At 35.0% G+C, this 18,019-nt stretch overlaps 1 protein-coding gene across 1 annotated transcript in view; it reads right to left on the reverse strand.

Moving 5' to 3' along the window:
- The window catches only part of BRIP1 (BRCA1 interacting DNA helicase 1), a gene marked incomplete at both ends in the record, with an annotated part of 196,385 nt that overhangs the window by 38,019 nt on the left and 140,347 nt on the right, over positions 1-18,019 (reverse strand). The window contains 2 exon segments of the mRNA XM_082860172.1: positions 12,652-12,773; positions 13,786-13,945. Coding sequence (XP_082716298.1) covers positions 12,652-12,773; positions 13,786-13,945 — 282 coding nt within the window.

Here is an 18,019-nt window from a genome sequence, read left to right on the forward strand (position 1 = left end):
TCTCTGAAGGCGCTTAACCTATACTACTCAACATAAGGACACATTATTTTATGTGACTTAAAAGTTTCTTCAGCTTATGGAGTGGCTACTTTTTCATCATATATCAATGAAAATATGTACATTGGCAAGACTCATAGAGAACAGTATTTAGTTTTGAAACATACCTTTTTCTAAATGACTTCTGCAATTGATATTAAATTTTCTGAGAAATTATAACTAACATTAGCACTCTTTAATATCCTTCAAAATATTTTTTGACCACTTTGCAACCTATGAGCTGTATTTGAAGAGAACTATATAAAATATGTTAGTGGTGTAATCTACAGAATGAGTACCTGATTGTCCTCTATTAGTCTAAATATTATTCCTTACATATATCTTACAATCTAGAGCTTCCCTTGTTAAAGTCCCATACAAGAGCCAAATACTATGAATAAAACCCTTCTAGCAATAATAACTAACAAAATGAAATATTGTCTTATATAAGAAAGCAATGTGAGACTGTATATGGAACCATAGGCTCTTGAAGGAATGCGACAATATTTAGAGGTTTTGTTAAGGGAAGTGAGTAGTGCTGCATTCAGCAAGTGATAGAGATCTGCACCTGCTCCTATACAACACTGGAAGATAAGGAGGTCTCTCATGGAAGAGGCTTGTGGATGCGAAAAGATGTAAAACTAAGCACTGAGGATCTGGGAGGACTCCACAAAAGTTTAGTGGCAATGGCAGGCATAGAAAGTAGAAGCTAATCCCAGTGAGAGGAGGCTCAGACTCAGAGTTCACATGATTAAATACCTTTAAAAATGAACTTGAGCAAGAGAAAATGTGCACATAAAAGATTACGTGAGTACTAGAAAACACTGAAAACATACTTAAACATACTTAAAACTCTGTTTATTACCTCCACAGCCCAACAAATGAATTCTGATACTTCTGCCATCTAGATTTTTATATTATTATATCGAAACATCTTTCAAACGTAAGTAAATATTTGATTTCTAAAAAACATTTGTTACTTTCTACCTTTGCAATATTATTGTTAGGAATGTTTGATTCAGAGCTTCTCAAAAGTGAAGGTGTGAGTGTGGGAATAAAGCATGTGGGATCATAGCACTTCAAAGTCTCCTACTTTATCTTAGAAAGTAATGAAGACTTCTGGTTTCAGGAAGGCAAAAAAATTTTTCTTCTTTCCTTGCCTCTTAAAAACCGACCCCAAATTAAAAGATAAATAAGAAAGAGAAATAGTCTCTATCTTCAATGAAACTAAGACATCTGTAACTTTAAACCCAAATAGATGACTGTGAAAAGCAGACTAAATGACTAAGCAGAGAGGCGAAAGTTCAAACCGAAGTAACCACAGAGCTACTGATGGGAAATAAGCCAGTTAGGCCAGCAGGAGTCCAGAAAGGCTGAGGAAATTGATGCATAGGGAAACTGCTGGAGGATATGTACCACAAAGATGAAATAAGAAACAAGAAACAGGAACAAGGTCTGAGATTCAGGAAACTTGGGACCTAACACAGAAGACAAGCAAATCAAATTCCTAGGATGACAGCAAAGGGAAATCTCAGGATATTGGCAGTTAAGTGAGCTTAAAGAGCAACTTAAGTCTTGATTGAAGCAGGAGATCAGAAGGATCCAAAAGGGATGTCTTCAGGGGGAGAAAAAGAACTGACCTATTATCTGACAGGTCTCATAGGAAAACTGTATTGAGAGGTGTTGCAGATTTATTAAAGATTTCTTTAAAGATATATATATTTAAAATATTTATTTATTTATTTGGTTGTGCTGGGTCTTAGTTGTGGCTCACTGGCTCCTTAGTTGTGGCAATGGGAACTCTTAGTTGTGGCATGCATGTGGGATCTAGTTCCCTGACCAGGGATCGAACCCGGGCCCCCTGCATTGGGAGCGCAGAATCTTAACCACTGTGCCACTGGAGAAGTCCCTAAAGATATTTTTAAAAGAAAAAATAAAATAGTTAAAGGAAATCATTTGACTACAGTGAACAATATTTTCATAGTCATGATAATGTGAATATTGACTATGGATTTAATAAAAAATTGTGATTTAACGATATTGGGAGGATGTAAGAAGGGAAAGGCGGAGTAAGTGAGCTAAAATCCTATCTCACGTAGGAAGTAAATAGTTAATGTCTAAAATTGATTATATGGATGTAAATACCAGATGAAATAGATAAAAGAAGTGAAAGTCACTGCTTCTCAGAAGCAGGGGCTGGGAAAGGGGTAGAAGCCAAGAGATTGTTAATATAAGAAACCATCTAATGTTTTTAGTATAAATCAGGCTCTTAGTAAAAGTTTTATTGGATTTTTTTCAACTTGATAAAAAATAACAAAAAAATAAATGTAGATTGTTCATTTTAATTCATGACATACACTTGTATGTTTCACTATATAAAACAATGGTGTTCAACTGAGAGTGATTTTGCCTACCAGAAGATACTGGCACTATCTGAAGACATTTTTGGTTGTCACAACTGGTGAGGGAGAAACATTTGCTACTGGCATCTACAGGTAAGTCCAGAGATGCAGCTAAACATCCTACAATGCACAGGACATCACTCACAACAAAAAATTATCCTGCCCAAAATGTCACTACTGCCAAGCTAGAGAAACCCTGCTATTAAGTAATTTTAAAGAACAAATCTGGTCATTTTGATGTGATAGGAAATTACACTATGACTTATTACATAGCTTACTATATTCCTTGGCACACCGGGATTATCTGTCCCAAAGGTAGAAAGCATAAATTGAACTCATTCCCAAGGTATCAAACCTTAATCTCAGTGAAAAACAGTAAAGACTGATGCTGTAAACACTGATGTCTACTACAGTTTATATTATCTTTGACCTTAAGACTTTATAATTGGAAAAAAACAAGTGACACACTCACCTGAAGCCCATCTATATATCTGCACCCTGTAGGCTTTAAGAGAATCTAAGTAAATTGATTAAAATCTACTACAACTAAAATTCTGCTCTGAAGAAAAAAAATTAAAATTATTTTCAGAGAGGTTAAGAAACAATTCCACTGCTTCCTTTGAGATAGTGCTACTGATTATGCTCTGTGCCAACAGAATAAGTTAAGTGTCAATCAACCTTACAAGTCCCCAGCGTGATAAACTCACTTTTAAAACCTTCAACCTACTGTGAGAGCAAAAGTAAAATATAAAGGTTAAAAATTTCTTGTTCTCACCAAAAAAAGAGATAAACACAGGAAAATAACTTCAGAATTTTTCAAAAAACAAACAAAAGTTTTATTTGCTTTATTAATTATCCAAAGGTTTAACTTGTAGCTATATTCAGGTATGGCTTTTTTCCTAAGGAAATACAATGATATGAGTATTGGAAAGAAAAGGCTATCAATCAGACTTGATGAAAATTTTGTGATTTTAAATGTTTCCTCCCCCAAACCCAAAAGATTCCTTTAATAAATATGGGGAAAAAAATTTTTAATTTAAAAATACCTCAGCAATTCATCCATTTATTTTCTAACTTTATATTTGTTTGTTTGTTTTGCAGGACAGATGGGAACAAAGAGTTTGGTTATCTCATTTTTCTCTGTCCAAGGCAAATTATAAGTTGCCAGTGTAGATGGAATACTTAGATTTAAACTAGATTTTAATTTTTGAATTTCAAGATATACTTAGAACCTGCTTTAATAATACTTCTGGCCAAACAATCTTAAAAAAAAAAACAAACTAGAAAAAAACGTTTTCTGAGGAGGAAAAAAAGGTTTAAATAATGAGGATAAACTTATTCCAGACATTCAGAGGTGACGAGGTTTTTCTTCCATATCTGTGATTTGGCCTAAATGTTTCTAACAATTCTAAAAGCCAGTTGCTGGACTCCTAAATGTTAGAGTTTATTATTACAGCCCTTTAAGTTTATATACACAGCCATTTCCCTTGGGTATCCACATATTATTATCAGGGCTAGATCCAGGTGGGTTTCTGTATCAGATGTTACACTATAACCTGAACCCCACTACATTCTGACCTCAGGCTCTATTACTGGATCTGGTTTCCCATAGCTTAGAATAAAGTCTCAAATCCTTAAAATGGCACACAGGGCCCTAAATGATTTGGCTTCTTAATAAGTCTCCCAGCCTCTATTCACATGCCATTCTCCCCAACTCACTCTCTTCCTCAGCTTCTTTCAATTCCTAGGAATAGCTATCCTCTTTCACACCTCAGGGCCTTAGCATATGCTGTTCTATCTGCTGAGAATACTCTTACCCATTCTGCTCACCTACATAACTGAGCCTTCTTTCCTGTGTCAGCTGAAATATCACTTCCTCAGGAAGTCTTTGTTTACCCCTAAAGACTAGGTTAGGATCCTGTTATACATTCTCATAGTTCCTGTGACTTTTTTCTTACAGTCTTCATCACAACTGCAATTAATTGCTTCTTTATTACTTTAATTTCAACATTCCTCACAAGAGTGTAAGCTCCATGAGACAAGGGGCTATAATCTGTGAATGTATCACCATGTCACCAGTCTATAAAGTACTTGGTACTCTAGCCAGATATTCAAAAAGTGGTTGTTTCACTTTTCTGAATAGCCTTAATAACTTGAATAGTTTTATAATCTGGCCTTTGATGAGGCCATTCCACTTGATCAAATGTTTGTATGTTTGAATCTCAACATAGACAAGATTCAAATCTCATTTCTCTGAGATTTGAATTTCCATCTATTTTAGGCAAATCACTCAAAGTAAATGGATATCTGGATGGGAGGTGAAAGGTGCTGCTCAACTTCACTTTCCCTAAGCATTGGAACACCCAGACCCTGTCCAACCAAAACATCCTGTTACACGTTCAAGTACTTTACTAAATTATAGACATCATTAGAAGTAGCATCTTGTTTATTTCCGCACTTAACTGTATTTAGTACAAATCAGGCTCTTAGTGAAAGTTTGTTACTGAATGAATAAATGAATGCTAAAACACTCAAGATCATTAACACAATGATAAAAGTGATTCAAAAGGAAAATACGAATCTACTCAAAATTATTAGTAAAGGTTTTTGTTTCTGAAATCAAGTTTGTCTTGATATACTATAATCCCTTGCATTCCCGCCTCCATTCATCTCCTCAGGAATATTCATATTGCTGTCAAAGCAACAAGAATAATGAAGGAACAACAACAGTCTACTTAAAAAGAAATGTCAGATTCAAGAATTCTAATACTGCCATCATCTAATAATATTTTGACACTTGAAAGCACTGGTTTAATGTGCACTCAATTTTATTAATGCTGTTATCCTCTGGGGCAAGCAAGGGATAACAGCCCTTTTTTGAGGTTTATAAAATGCCAAGAATGCATGGTAGCTTATAAATTTATGTGTGTTTGATATAAAGTCAATAACTAACAAAATTAAAATAGATGCCAGTATCTTTCAATCATTAATGTAATTTTTCAAAACTGATTAAAAAATAATATACTTAAATAGTCCAGTATCTTCAGAGCTAAAACAAGTTTCCCAAATGAAAAAAGGAATTCATAATGATTATCATATGCCAATACTGAGATAACTAATCAGATCACTATCGGAATTTTAAATAGTTTCCAAATGAAATCTATTTTGGTGATTCAACATACTATATTACTAAAGCAAAATAATACACAAACATAAAATTTATATCTTAGTTATTTTAATAATTGTAAGAGCTCTTCTGATATAGAATATTACCATCAAATTTTACTAAACTTGTTGTAGAAATCTAAGATACCAACTGGAACATTTTTAAAGCATAAAAATTTTTAGGCACATGCCATGGTTTTATGCATTTTTCTTCAGAGGAAAAGGCACAATACCCATGAAGGGAGAATATTTTTATATACTACTAAATTGTGCTAAAGAATACAAATAAAATGGAATTTTAAACTCTAAATATCGTACCTTACAACGTCTCACAAATTATGCCCATGCCACCAACTTGAGATGTGTATGCCTGAATTATAAAGTTGAAGGCTGTCTAAGTTTTTATATCATACTAATTGGCCAAAGGATTTGTTTTAGATATCCACTAAAAGGGCAGTGTTGTTATACTGTGACTTAATTGCATTAAAAGAAAACAACTTTTCTTTTAGTTATATTTTTCCACCAACATCTAATCATATAAAGGCCTTGGTTCACTCTCCTGTCCCTCAAATACTTTGCTTTAGTGCACAGAAAGTTTCCTTTTTAGCTATTACATGATTAAGTATGTCCTTATAGAATGATAAGAAGCATCTGGGAAAGGTGGAAGTGAAAAAAATCCTCACCAGGAAAGTTAGCTTAATGCCTGTCCTTCAGAGTGGCCCGTTATCAACATTTCACAGTGGGTTTCTTTATTTTTAGGTCCCTGAGGTATGTGCAATAAATTATGACTTGAACTAAACAAGTCACACTTGGCTCCAAAATGAAATTTTCCTACCTCTACTTTCTAGTCCCCAAGGTGGGAAGAGGAAATCCTGGTCACAGCCAAAGAAGTCATATTTTTGGCTCTAACATACATTTTCCTGCTTCTCTAAAAGCCTAACTCTGCAGTTGAGACTACAAGAGTCTTAAGTTAGTATTTTAAACTGTATTTTAATTTTGACTTCCATAATCTGTCTCAAATTTAAGAAAAAAATTTTAGTATCATAAAATTAAGGTCATTGCCCTCTTTGTCCCACTCAAATCACTTTTCTAACTCAGACACTGACCTTAACTCTTTAAAATATGAATTCAAATAAAACAATAGAGAAAACAAGACAGAAATAGATTGTTTTGTTTTCATAAGACAGAATATTTCAGGTTCTCATTTACAAATAATTTCCACTTATTCTGCATGATAGGCTGAGTACTAATGTAAAAGAAAACTGTGAAGTCCTAATTTATGGTCCAGTAATTTGAAGTATTGTTTTAGGTTTGGAAGAACCATTTATGGAAATCATTTAGTTCATCAATTCATTTTATAGAAAACCAGAATATGGCAGACACACCCTGAGGTGACTCCCAGAGAGTCATGTCTTGTATAATCCTCTCACCTTGAGTGTGAGCAGAACCTGTGACTTGCTTCTAGCCAACAGAATGTGGCAAGGGGATGGGGTAGTCACTCCCTTGATTAGATCATGTTATAACGCAAAGGTGTGAGGAAGTTACTCCTGTTATTATGTTGTTGTATGGCTCCATCTTAGGAGACTGGAGCTGGACAGTATCTTGTTGGCCTTGCATAAATAACCTGCCATGCTGTGAGAGGGCCTGTGAGAAGGCCACATAACGAGGAATTCTGAGTAGCCTGCAGGAGATGAGAGCAGCCCCTGGCTAGATCAGTCCTACAACTATAAGGAACTGAACTCTGCCAACATCCTAAATGAACTCGGAAGAAGACCCCAAGAGCCAGATGAAAAAGCAGCCCAGCCAACAACATTGACTGCAGTTTTGCGGAAACGTGAGCAAAGGACCCAGCTAAGCCACACCCAGGCTCCTGACCCATGGAAACTGTGACATAAGAAATGTGTGCTGTTTTAAGCCACTATGTTTGTGGTAATTTGTAACACAAAAAGAGAACACTAATATAAAGAGTGGTAGCCAGTATGATTAATATACTCTCTCCATTATTATGTTCTACTATGTATTAGGGTGTAAAATGCTATTGGAATTGAGTATTCCCTTTATAACTCCTTTAATGATTTATGATTGTAACAACATACTGTACTGCCTTATTATAAGTAATATTAATGTTTACTACTGTCCTAGTCATTATCATCAAATAATGATTACTATCATTATGATGCCTTAATTAAAGAGTCCAGGAATGGAGGGTTGTTGTTTTTTAATAACAGTGCCAAGTAAAACAAACAACAAAACCAAATTACTATTTTGATAACTTATATTAAATATACTGAACTTTGTTTTATTTTAATTAATTTTACTTTAATATTTAGTATATATTAATACTTAATTATATTTAAATATATAAGTATACATATATTTAAGACTTTAAATATAAATATATTAAATAATAAACATATTAATCATTAATTAAATCAACTTATTGAACACTCACTATATTCCAAGGCAATATTTAATTGTAGAGACAAAGATATTTAAGAAATTGTCCTAATCTTTCAGGTAATCTAACAGATTATAAAACATATTTATAAACACTAAAATATAATATAATGAAGGCAGTGTAAGTATGTGCTTTAGGAAGTAATAAAAAACACTGGTAAAAATAACTATGTAGGTAAATATAAAAGCCAATATTATCATACTTTTCGTTTGTAACTGGTTTTTTTCATGTGATTTAAAAGGCAAATGCATAAAACAATAACTGTAAATTATGTTAATGGCACACAATGTATATATAAAGATGTAATCTATGACAATAACAATATAAAAAGGGAGAGACAGAGATTAACTCCAAGGTAACACTAAGAAAATAACTGAAAAATATACACAAAAGGAAAGAAGGGAATCAATATAGTACACAGCAAAAAACAGCTAAACACAAAAAAGGCAATAATGAGTGAACGGAGGAACAAAAAGCACATAAGACATGCAGAAAACAAATAGTTAAATGGTAAAACAAGTCCTTCCTTATCAGTAATTACTTTAAACGTAAATGGATTAAACTCTCCAACAGAAAGGCAGATATTGGCAGAATAAATTAAAAAACATGATCCAGGACTTCCCTGGTGGCGCGGTGGTTACGGATCTGCCTGCCAATGCAGGGGACGTGGGTTCGAGCCCTGGTCTGGGAAGATCCCACATGCCATGGAGCAACTAAGCCCATGTGCCACACCTACTGAGCCTGCGCTCTAGAGCCCACGAGCCACAACTACTGAGCCTGCACGCCAAAACTACTGAAGCCCACACACCTAGAGCCCGTGCTCCGCAGCAAGAGAAGCCATCACAATGAGATGCCCGCGCACCGCAACGATGAGTAGCCCCTGCTCGATTCAACTAGAGAAAGCCCACGAGCAGCATCAAAGACCCAACGCAGCCAAAAATAAATTAATTAATTAAAAAAAAAAAACATGATCCAACTATATGATGTCTACAAGAGACTCATTTTAGATATAAGGAAGTTAGACTCATTTTACAACATATACAAAACTTTACTCAAAATGGATCAAATACTTAAATTTAAGAGCAAAAACTATGAAACTCTTTGACAAAAAACATTAGGGGCAAATCTGCATGACCATGGATTTGGCAATGTTTTCCTAAATATAACACCAAAAACACAGGCAACAACAACAAAAAATGAAGTGAGCTTTATTAAAATTTCAAACTTTGTATTTCTTTTATATCTTATAGAAGTGTACTATTATTTTCAATAACTTGTTTGATCATTTATAAATTTTAAGAAATCCATAATGGTGCTCTGAGTTATTTCATATACTCAGATATTTCAGGTACTATTATATTCTGGTCATTTCCAGAAGATAAAAGTCCTTAATTATTACAAAAATTGCATATCTATACTCTTAAAGCTTATAAACATCAGTCTTTTGAATGAATGCTTTATAAATATCCTTTAGTTATTAAAAAAAAAAGGCCAGGACTCCTTTTTGGAGTCCTTATTCTAAGCCCTTTGCCATGTGTGGTGGAAAATACCCCCTTCCCCCAACCCCGCCACTGCTGTTGACTTTGGGCTTGGGCATATGACATACTTTGGGCAGTATGTTAGTAGATGTGACATAAACAGGTATTTGAAAAGTGCTTACACAGTCAAGCCTGCTCTCTTGTACCCTGCCATTGCAATAACATGCTTTGGCTGGTCTGTTGGTCCACAAAGGATGAGATCCATCAGCACAGCTGATCCAGTTGAGTGCAACCTATGTTGGTCAAACCATAGCAGGGTGACTGAGCCCAGCTGAAATCATCTGTTGCCCACCCCACCCTCATAGATGCTGACCCATAGTAAATGACTGGTATTTTAAGCCACTGAGTTTTAGAATTGTTTGTTAGACAGGAAGAAGTGATCCAGACATATGCAACAAGAAATACACTTCCAAGTCTTTCCAATAATAACTTTTCCTCTTTTTCTGTCTGTCCCTTGATCCTGCAGCTCAGACTACTCTTGGGTCCACCCTACTTGTCCCTTTTAGGAACCACTAGGGAAACTCCTTTAGAATCACCCTCCTCTCCTCCCTATGCAGACGTCATTGAAGCTTCTGTTATTTTGCTATTTTATACAACTGGAGCCATTGGAATTCAAATAAGTACAACTACGACAAGTAGGACCATTACTGAGGGATGTCAGAGCAGGTCACCGGTATCTTGTTTTTTAAACAACAGACTGAGATGTTGCCTGGGAAGAACTTATCCTGAGGAAAGAAAGCATTAAGAAATCCAAGATTGGTGCAATAACAACACCCAGAATCACAGTTGTTGGGAATGACAGTAGAGAAAACAGAAGGTAAATGTAATTTTTTTTTCCTTCACAAGTAACACTTTATTTAATTTTAAGGATTTTTCAAAGAATAACATAATAAACACTTGTGTTCTCCCCATATTTTCTTTAAGCTTGTTTTTTAGTAAAACAGCTATTATAGGAAAAGCTAAAGCCCTTTTGATAACTACCCCCAATATCATTCCTTTCTCTTCTCAATCACAATCACTATTATGAGTTTGATGTGAATTCTTTCAGGATTTGTTACTTTGTGAGTGTAATATTTAGTACAACCTAGTTATTAGCCATAAAGCTCCTTTTCCAGCTCTCAAGGACTCATACATAGGTCCAAGAATGAAATAAGATACAAGCAAAAGTTGAAAGAGCTAGTTTTAGGGGGAAAAATTTATATTTAAGATGTGGGAAGAATGCGTAGTAGAAAGTGTGGGAAAGAGATTCTCTCCACTTAAACAAAGCAGCGTTAGTACAGTAATATAGGGCCAAGGTAAAATGATAAGACATCAAAAAAAGACAGTACCACTGCCGACAGCAGTACAATCAGCAGAACTCAGCTTCAGTGGAATGAGCACTAATACTATTGATGGTGAACACAACAGTTTTCTTGAGTGGATGTCTACTGTTTCATCAGTAGTAGTAGTCAGAGGCAGCATTAGCCACTTTAGAATAGGAGCCCTGGGAATGGTCATCAGCACTCTCAGTGGTAGCACTGGTGGCTGGAGAAAGGCAGTAGAAGCCACCAAAGTACTGTAGGCTGAAAGGATTAAATACCTCCTGAGGACTTTCAGAATTTTTGACAAGGTCCAGAGGTCAGGGAAGAGTAGAAGCTAATTAGAGAAATCTTATTACTGTTACTACTATATAATTCACAGTGTCTAGTAAAATATTATCAATAAAGAAGATAATTGCCTAGGGAAAGAATTCTTGTTTTAGTATGAGATCCTAACAGGTTGTATCCTGGGAGGGATATGGATTATACTCAACGGAGTCAGCTCAGTGGCCAGAAAACCTCAAGTCTTGGTCTCAGGTTGCTAGCAACTTCAAATTCCTGTAGGAAGTAAAAGAAAATCCTCCCCGATAAAGATAACATCACCTTAGGCTTCAAATTATTACTACAAATAATTTTTCAAGTATGTTTAGCAAACAATTAGTGATAATGAAGCAAAACTCCTGTTTCTGACCAAGGTAGAATACCTGGTTTAGGAATATCCCTCCCATTGTAAGTAACTGTAAAACTGGACAAAACAGATAAAGCAACTGCTTTTAGGGAGTAGACACCAGGCAGCCTAAAACTGTAATCTCAGAGATAAAATAATCTCATAAGATCCAGTAGGTGAACTCTATGATTCTCAGCTCTCTTCCTAGGTATAATTTTCCGACAGTAGCACAGAGCACTGAAGTACAAGCAGAGTATGGTGTTTCTGCCGAGCTGAAATGGAAAATATCAGAACTTGGAACAGCGAAAATCACTAAAATCTGCAGGGCAAGGCATGGCATTGGAGAGAAGGGATAGAGATAGATAGAGAAAGGGCCCTAGAATTCCCCGGGGGCTCCCTGTCAGTCTGCGACTAAGAGTTTGATAAAACACAAATTGCTGGGCTCTACCTCCAAAGCTTCTGATTCAGTAGGTCTCGATGGAGCCTGGAAATATCTATTTCTATTAAGGTCCCAGATAATAGTGATGCTCCCGACCCAGGACCACACTTTGAAAATCACTCTTACTAAGCAGAAGACAGGATAAGTTAAAAATAAAATAAACCCGTATCTCCTAAACCTTTCTCACTCATTCTGAGTCACTAGAGCATTAAAATAAAATGTCTGGGGCTTCCCTGGTGGCGCAGTGGTTGAGAATCCGCCTGCTAGTGCAGGGGACATGGGTTTGAGCCCTGTCCAGGAAGATCCCACATGCCGCGGAGCAACTAAGCCCGTGTGCCACAACTACTGAGCCTGTACTCTAGAGCCTGTGCGCTTAGAGCCTGTGCTCTGCAACAAAGCCTGTGCTCTGCAACAAGAGAAGCCACCGCAATGAGAAGCCCATGCAGCGCAATGAAGAGTAACCCCTGCTCGCCACAACTAGAGAAAGGACTGTGTGCAGCAACCAAGACCCAATGCAGCCAAAAATAAATAAATTAATTAAAAAATAATATAAAATGCCTGAGGATACAAGAAAAATGTCTAATTAACCTTACACAAAATCAACAACTTCTGTGATAAATAAAACTTCTTAAGGCTTTGCTGGCCTACCTGTAGATCTTTCACATTTGGAAAAGGAATTCCTATTGTTATGACAGCACGGGCGTTGTCATCTGAGAAATCCAGACCCTCACTCACTTTACCACGACAAACTGCCACCAGGAGGGCGCCATCTTAAGCAACAAAAATCAACATTTTTATAAGCACATTCAAAATTCCCAGAAATTCTTATTCTTGTCGTTTTGAAAAGATCTGATTATTAAGTAATTATAATACCAAATTTTAAAGAAACAAAATTTAAAACTAATATAAAGTTTTTAAAATTCAATGTCTTCAAATAAATAAAAGAAACAAAATTACATTTAGGTGCAACATGGTAGAACCAACTTATAAACTGTGTATCTCCCAGTTAAACTACACAGAAAAACCATGTCAGAGTAGTAACTTGCATGTGAGCTGAGCAACTGTGAACCAACTGTTTTAACTTTAAAATACTGAATTGAAATCACTATCTTTACCACCAGAATGTAAAGTTATCAGAATGATTTAAATAACTCTAATATTTACTATATATCATATTGAATCAATATTATATTGAAAAGTATTTAAAATACACATACACAGAATACTCTGTGTATAAACTTACCATACAAGGATATTGACAATTATGTTATAATATCTTTATGATGTTGCACTGTTCATAAATTACTATTAGCCCTTCTTGTCAAACTTTTTATGGGCATTCTCTAACTTTGAAATTTAGCCTTCAGTTATGTTTTGAAAACTCAAGTTTACCTTATGTAATAAAATATAAGCACAAAGTATATTTTTTACATAAAAATGTAGGGCTCATTTGGCTAGTAAGGAAGATATTAATGCATACTCTACCTACCTTCTTTAACAAAACATTTTAGTTAGCGTAAGGAAGTCTATGGGATAATACCTGAACGCATGCCATTTCATAAAACTGAACTGTCATCTTCAAGTGAAAATATTCATAGGAGAACAACTCCAAATAATAGAATTTCTTTAACCTATGTTCTTTTCACTTAGGATTATAAAATATAATTTTTCTCAAGTGCAATTCATTTAAAAAAGATAACACAAATAAAATTCTAACAGCACCAACTTTTCACTTTATGGGAAAAATTTTTTTTCACTGACCATCAAATAATTTCCAATTACCTTTTTCTCCTTTGTACTTGATCGCATCATAGTACATCTGCAGTAATTCATCAAAATCAGTTTTTTCTCCTCTCTGTGGTTCTACAATGACTGTCTTCACCAACTCCAGATTATGCCATACACCAGTGGAGAGCCAACGTTCTTTTAACTTTTCTAGTAACTGGAAAGGGGAAAGAAAAAAAATGTTTTGTGTGTGTGTCCAACTGAACTTACATTTATTTGTTGAAAGACCATGTGACTACAATGGCAAGAGTATTAACCTTTCTGTGTTTGACTCCATAAAAAGAGGAAAACAATTATATGTCATAGAGTTGTTATTGGGTAAATTCATTAACTGATATAGAAAGCTTTGTATGATGTCTGGCACCCAGTAAGAGCTCCACAGATGTTAGCTGTTGTGGCTGCTGTTACCATTACTATTACTACTAACATTTACTGCTGCTACTGCTACTGCTTCTATTATTGCTATCTTAGGAATTTCAAAAGCAGGAAAAAATTACTTCTGTCAAAATTCATAAATTTTAAGTTATCTCTAAATCTAAGGTGAAGTTCTTAATATCTTTAACTAAAGATACTTTAAATGAAGATTCTTTAAGATCATTCTACCTAGTCCATAGGCAGCTATGCTGTTTTAAAATTTGATCATCATTAATAAACTGAATTGAGTAAATATATAAACAGAGATTCAGGTAGCCAACAAGTAGAAAATATAAAGGCAGAAATGGAACATTTACAAAAATAAACGTGCTAGATTACAAAAGGACTTTCAACAAATTTCAAAGAATCCTTATCAGATTAACCACATGTCCTAACAACAATGCAATTTTAGATTAAAAGTCAATAATATTAAGTTAGTGGGAAAAAACAAACATACAAGCCCGACACTAAAGATTGTATTCTGAAAGAGCATATGTGTTATATGTCAATTATATTTCAATAAAACTGGAAGAAAAAGAAAATAAATAACAACAAAAAAGAACATATGGTTTAAAATTTATTTTATTTTTTTGGCTGTACCACACAGCATGCAGGATCTTAGTTCCTCAACAAGGGATCGAACCTGTGCCCCCTGCAGTAGAAGCACAAAATCCCAACCACTGGACCGCCGGGGAATTCCCAAGAACATATGGTTTAGAGAGGAAAACACAATAAAATTCATGACATCTTTAGATATGAATGATAAAAAAGCACCCATAATTCGAAACATGTGGGATGAGGTAAAGGCAATACTTAGAAATATGCTTATAACTTGAAATGTATTTAAAAAATTTAAAACTATTGGAATTAAGCATTCTTTTTAAGAAGCTAGAAAATTAAACAGAAAATGCAAAGAAAGCAAAAGTTAATAAATATAAGAGCTGAAATAAATTAAAAAAGACAAAAGCCAGTAGTAGAGATTATTATGATTTAAACTGAACTGCTTTACCTACTTGTTTTATGCAGAATTCTATGCAATATGGACCAATTATTACAATACAGGCAAGCACCAAGAAATTACTGCAAATTCTCTAGAGAAAAAAACTAATTTTTATAAGATGGTTTATTTCCTCAGAATTTTACCTTATCTATTTTCAGAAATAATCTTAATAAGATTATAAAACAAATTTTTTAAAAAATCACTGCTATGGTCTAAATGTTGGTGGTCCTCCAAAATCTTTTTTTTTTTGCGGTACGCCGGCCTCTCACTGTTGTGGCCTCTCCCGTTGCGGAGCACAGGCTCCGGACGCACAGGCTCAGCGGCCATGGCTCACAGGCCCAGTTGCTCCGCGGCATGTGGGATCTTCCCGGACCGGGGCACAAACCCGCGTCCCCTGCATCGGCAGGCGGACTCTCAACCACTGCGCCACCAGGGAAGCCCCAAAATCATTTTTTGAAATCCTAATCCCCAAAGATGAAGGTATTAGGAAGTGGGGTCTTTAAAGGTGATTAGGTCATGAGGGCGGAACTTTCACAAATGGGATTAGTACTCTTATAAAAAAGATCCCACAGAGCTCCCTTGCCCCTTCCACCACAGGAGGAGACAGCAAGAAGCCACTGGCTTCTGACAGGAAGAGGGCTCTCACCCAACCATGCTGGCACCCTAATCTCGGACTTCCAGCCTCCAGAGCTGTGAGAGATAAGTTTCCGTTGTTTACATGCTACCAAGTCTGTGGTATTTTGTTATAGCAGCCAGAACACACTAATCACTAAGAAAATCACTAATTGGTAAAATAGTTCACTGCATATTATACATTGATCATGGTGTCCTGATCAATAAAAATAAAAATTCCCCAGAACACCATGTTAACAGGTAAAAAAACATAGGGATATTATTAATTTAAAAATCTTCGAGTGCCTCAACGTTGGCTATTAGAATTTGCTTTTTGAATATGCACTTTCTGAATCAAAGTTTCTAACCATGCAAATTCTTAGTCTGTTCTGGCTGCTGTAATTCAGTTAGAAGAGTGTAAAAATATCCCAAGGATGTAAAACCAGATGAAGTGTGTCATGAATTTGCATAATTGTTGATTCTTAGTAGAATGAAATTCAATGGTGGTATACATTTTTCTGAAAACACAGATAATATTTCAACTCTTTTTCCTTGAGTCTGAGATAACAGCAATTTCAATGTTTTGAACATTCAAGATCTGGAGAAGTACCTAACATTTTACTTAAGGAAGACCATTAAGTTGATGATTCCAAAATATAGTCCATTTTAATAGACTAACATCTATTTAAGAAGGGAAACCTGAGAAATAAGAAAGAAACTGGTTCAATGCACAAAATTCCCCCCAAAGAAATCCAGTAGGGAATTCTTCCCCATTATACAGAACAGAATTCAGAATATCAAAGAGTTATACATACTTTAGAAAACGTCTAACTTTGTGTTCACAAAAGCTTAGAAAATTTTAAAGCAAGAATGATATATGCAATATTTCAAAATTTGTTACAAGAAAAGACATTTTATCCACTGATTTTGGATTCTAAGAACTTCAGAAATTTATGGACAATGAAAATGGTCACAGGTTTGTAAATAAATCGTGCGTATCACAATTAAAAAGTACGATATGCACTATCAATCACTTCAGAAAACTTCTATAGCAAATACAGATTAAACTGTCACATGTTACTGGGTCTTTAAAAAATTTTACCTGCAAAATAAAGCTGTTAAGCTTGTTGACATATCTGAAGGAACTTTTAGCTTTAAAGTTCTTTGATTCTATTAAATTTTAAAAACTGATTTGTCAGGGTATAATACTGACATATAAGATTACAATTTGGAGAATAGGAGACAACGAAAAGGAGAAAGGTGGGCCACTCAAAAACAAACTACTTTTTTCTAGGTTTGCATTAGATCTGAAAAACTTTATTGTTAATGCAAATTTTATAACTTGGGCAAAATTTTTTCCCTATATAAATCATTCAAATTTGCTTTAATTTAAAAAGGAAAGACTATTTAAACTATCTAAACATAGCTAAGAAGTTATTAAAGTAATTTGTTTCAAGAAAAAATTAATGCAGTCTGACACCTATTACCCTTTCCAAAGGTATAGAGCCAGGTCCAGAGGTATATTTTGGGCAACTCTAGCAAAGCTGAGGCAGCAAGAGACAAAATATCGATCATGACTAGGAGAACTCTTATTCAGAAATCTGCTCTTCAGTTGTATCTATTGTTAATGTGTTGGTGAGAATATGGAGAAATTAGAACTCTCATACACTGCTGTAGGAATATAAGATGGTGAGGGTGCTTGGGAAAGAAGTCTAGCAGTTCTTCAAAAGGTTAAACATAGAGCTACCATATGACCCAGCAATTACACTCATAAACAAATATCCAAGAGAAATGAAAACATATGTCCACACAAAAACTTATATATGAGTGTTCACAGCAGCCTTATTCATAACATTCAAAAAGTAGAAAAATCCAAATATCTTTCCATTGATTAACAGATAAGTAAAACATGGTATATTCATACAATGTAATATTATTTGGCCATAAAAATGAATGAAGTACTGATGCATGCAAGAACATGGATGAATCCTGAAAACAACATACTAAGTAAAAGACGCCAGACACAAAAGACCACCTATTGTGTAATTCCATTTATATGAAAGTTCTAGAATAGGCAAATGCATTGGGACAAAAGTAAATTAGAGGTTGCCCAAGGCTGGGGAAAGGAGAAAATGTGGTGGAAGACAGGGGATTAAATGAGTATGGGGCTTCTTTTAAGAGTGATGAAAGGGGCTTCCCTGGTGG

Source organism: Leucopleurus acutus (assembly GCF_964270905.1).
Source record: "Leucopleurus acutus genome assembly, chromosome: 19".
Taxonomy (NCBI): Eukaryota; Metazoa; Chordata; class Mammalia; order Artiodactyla; family Delphinidae; genus Leucopleurus; species Leucopleurus acutus.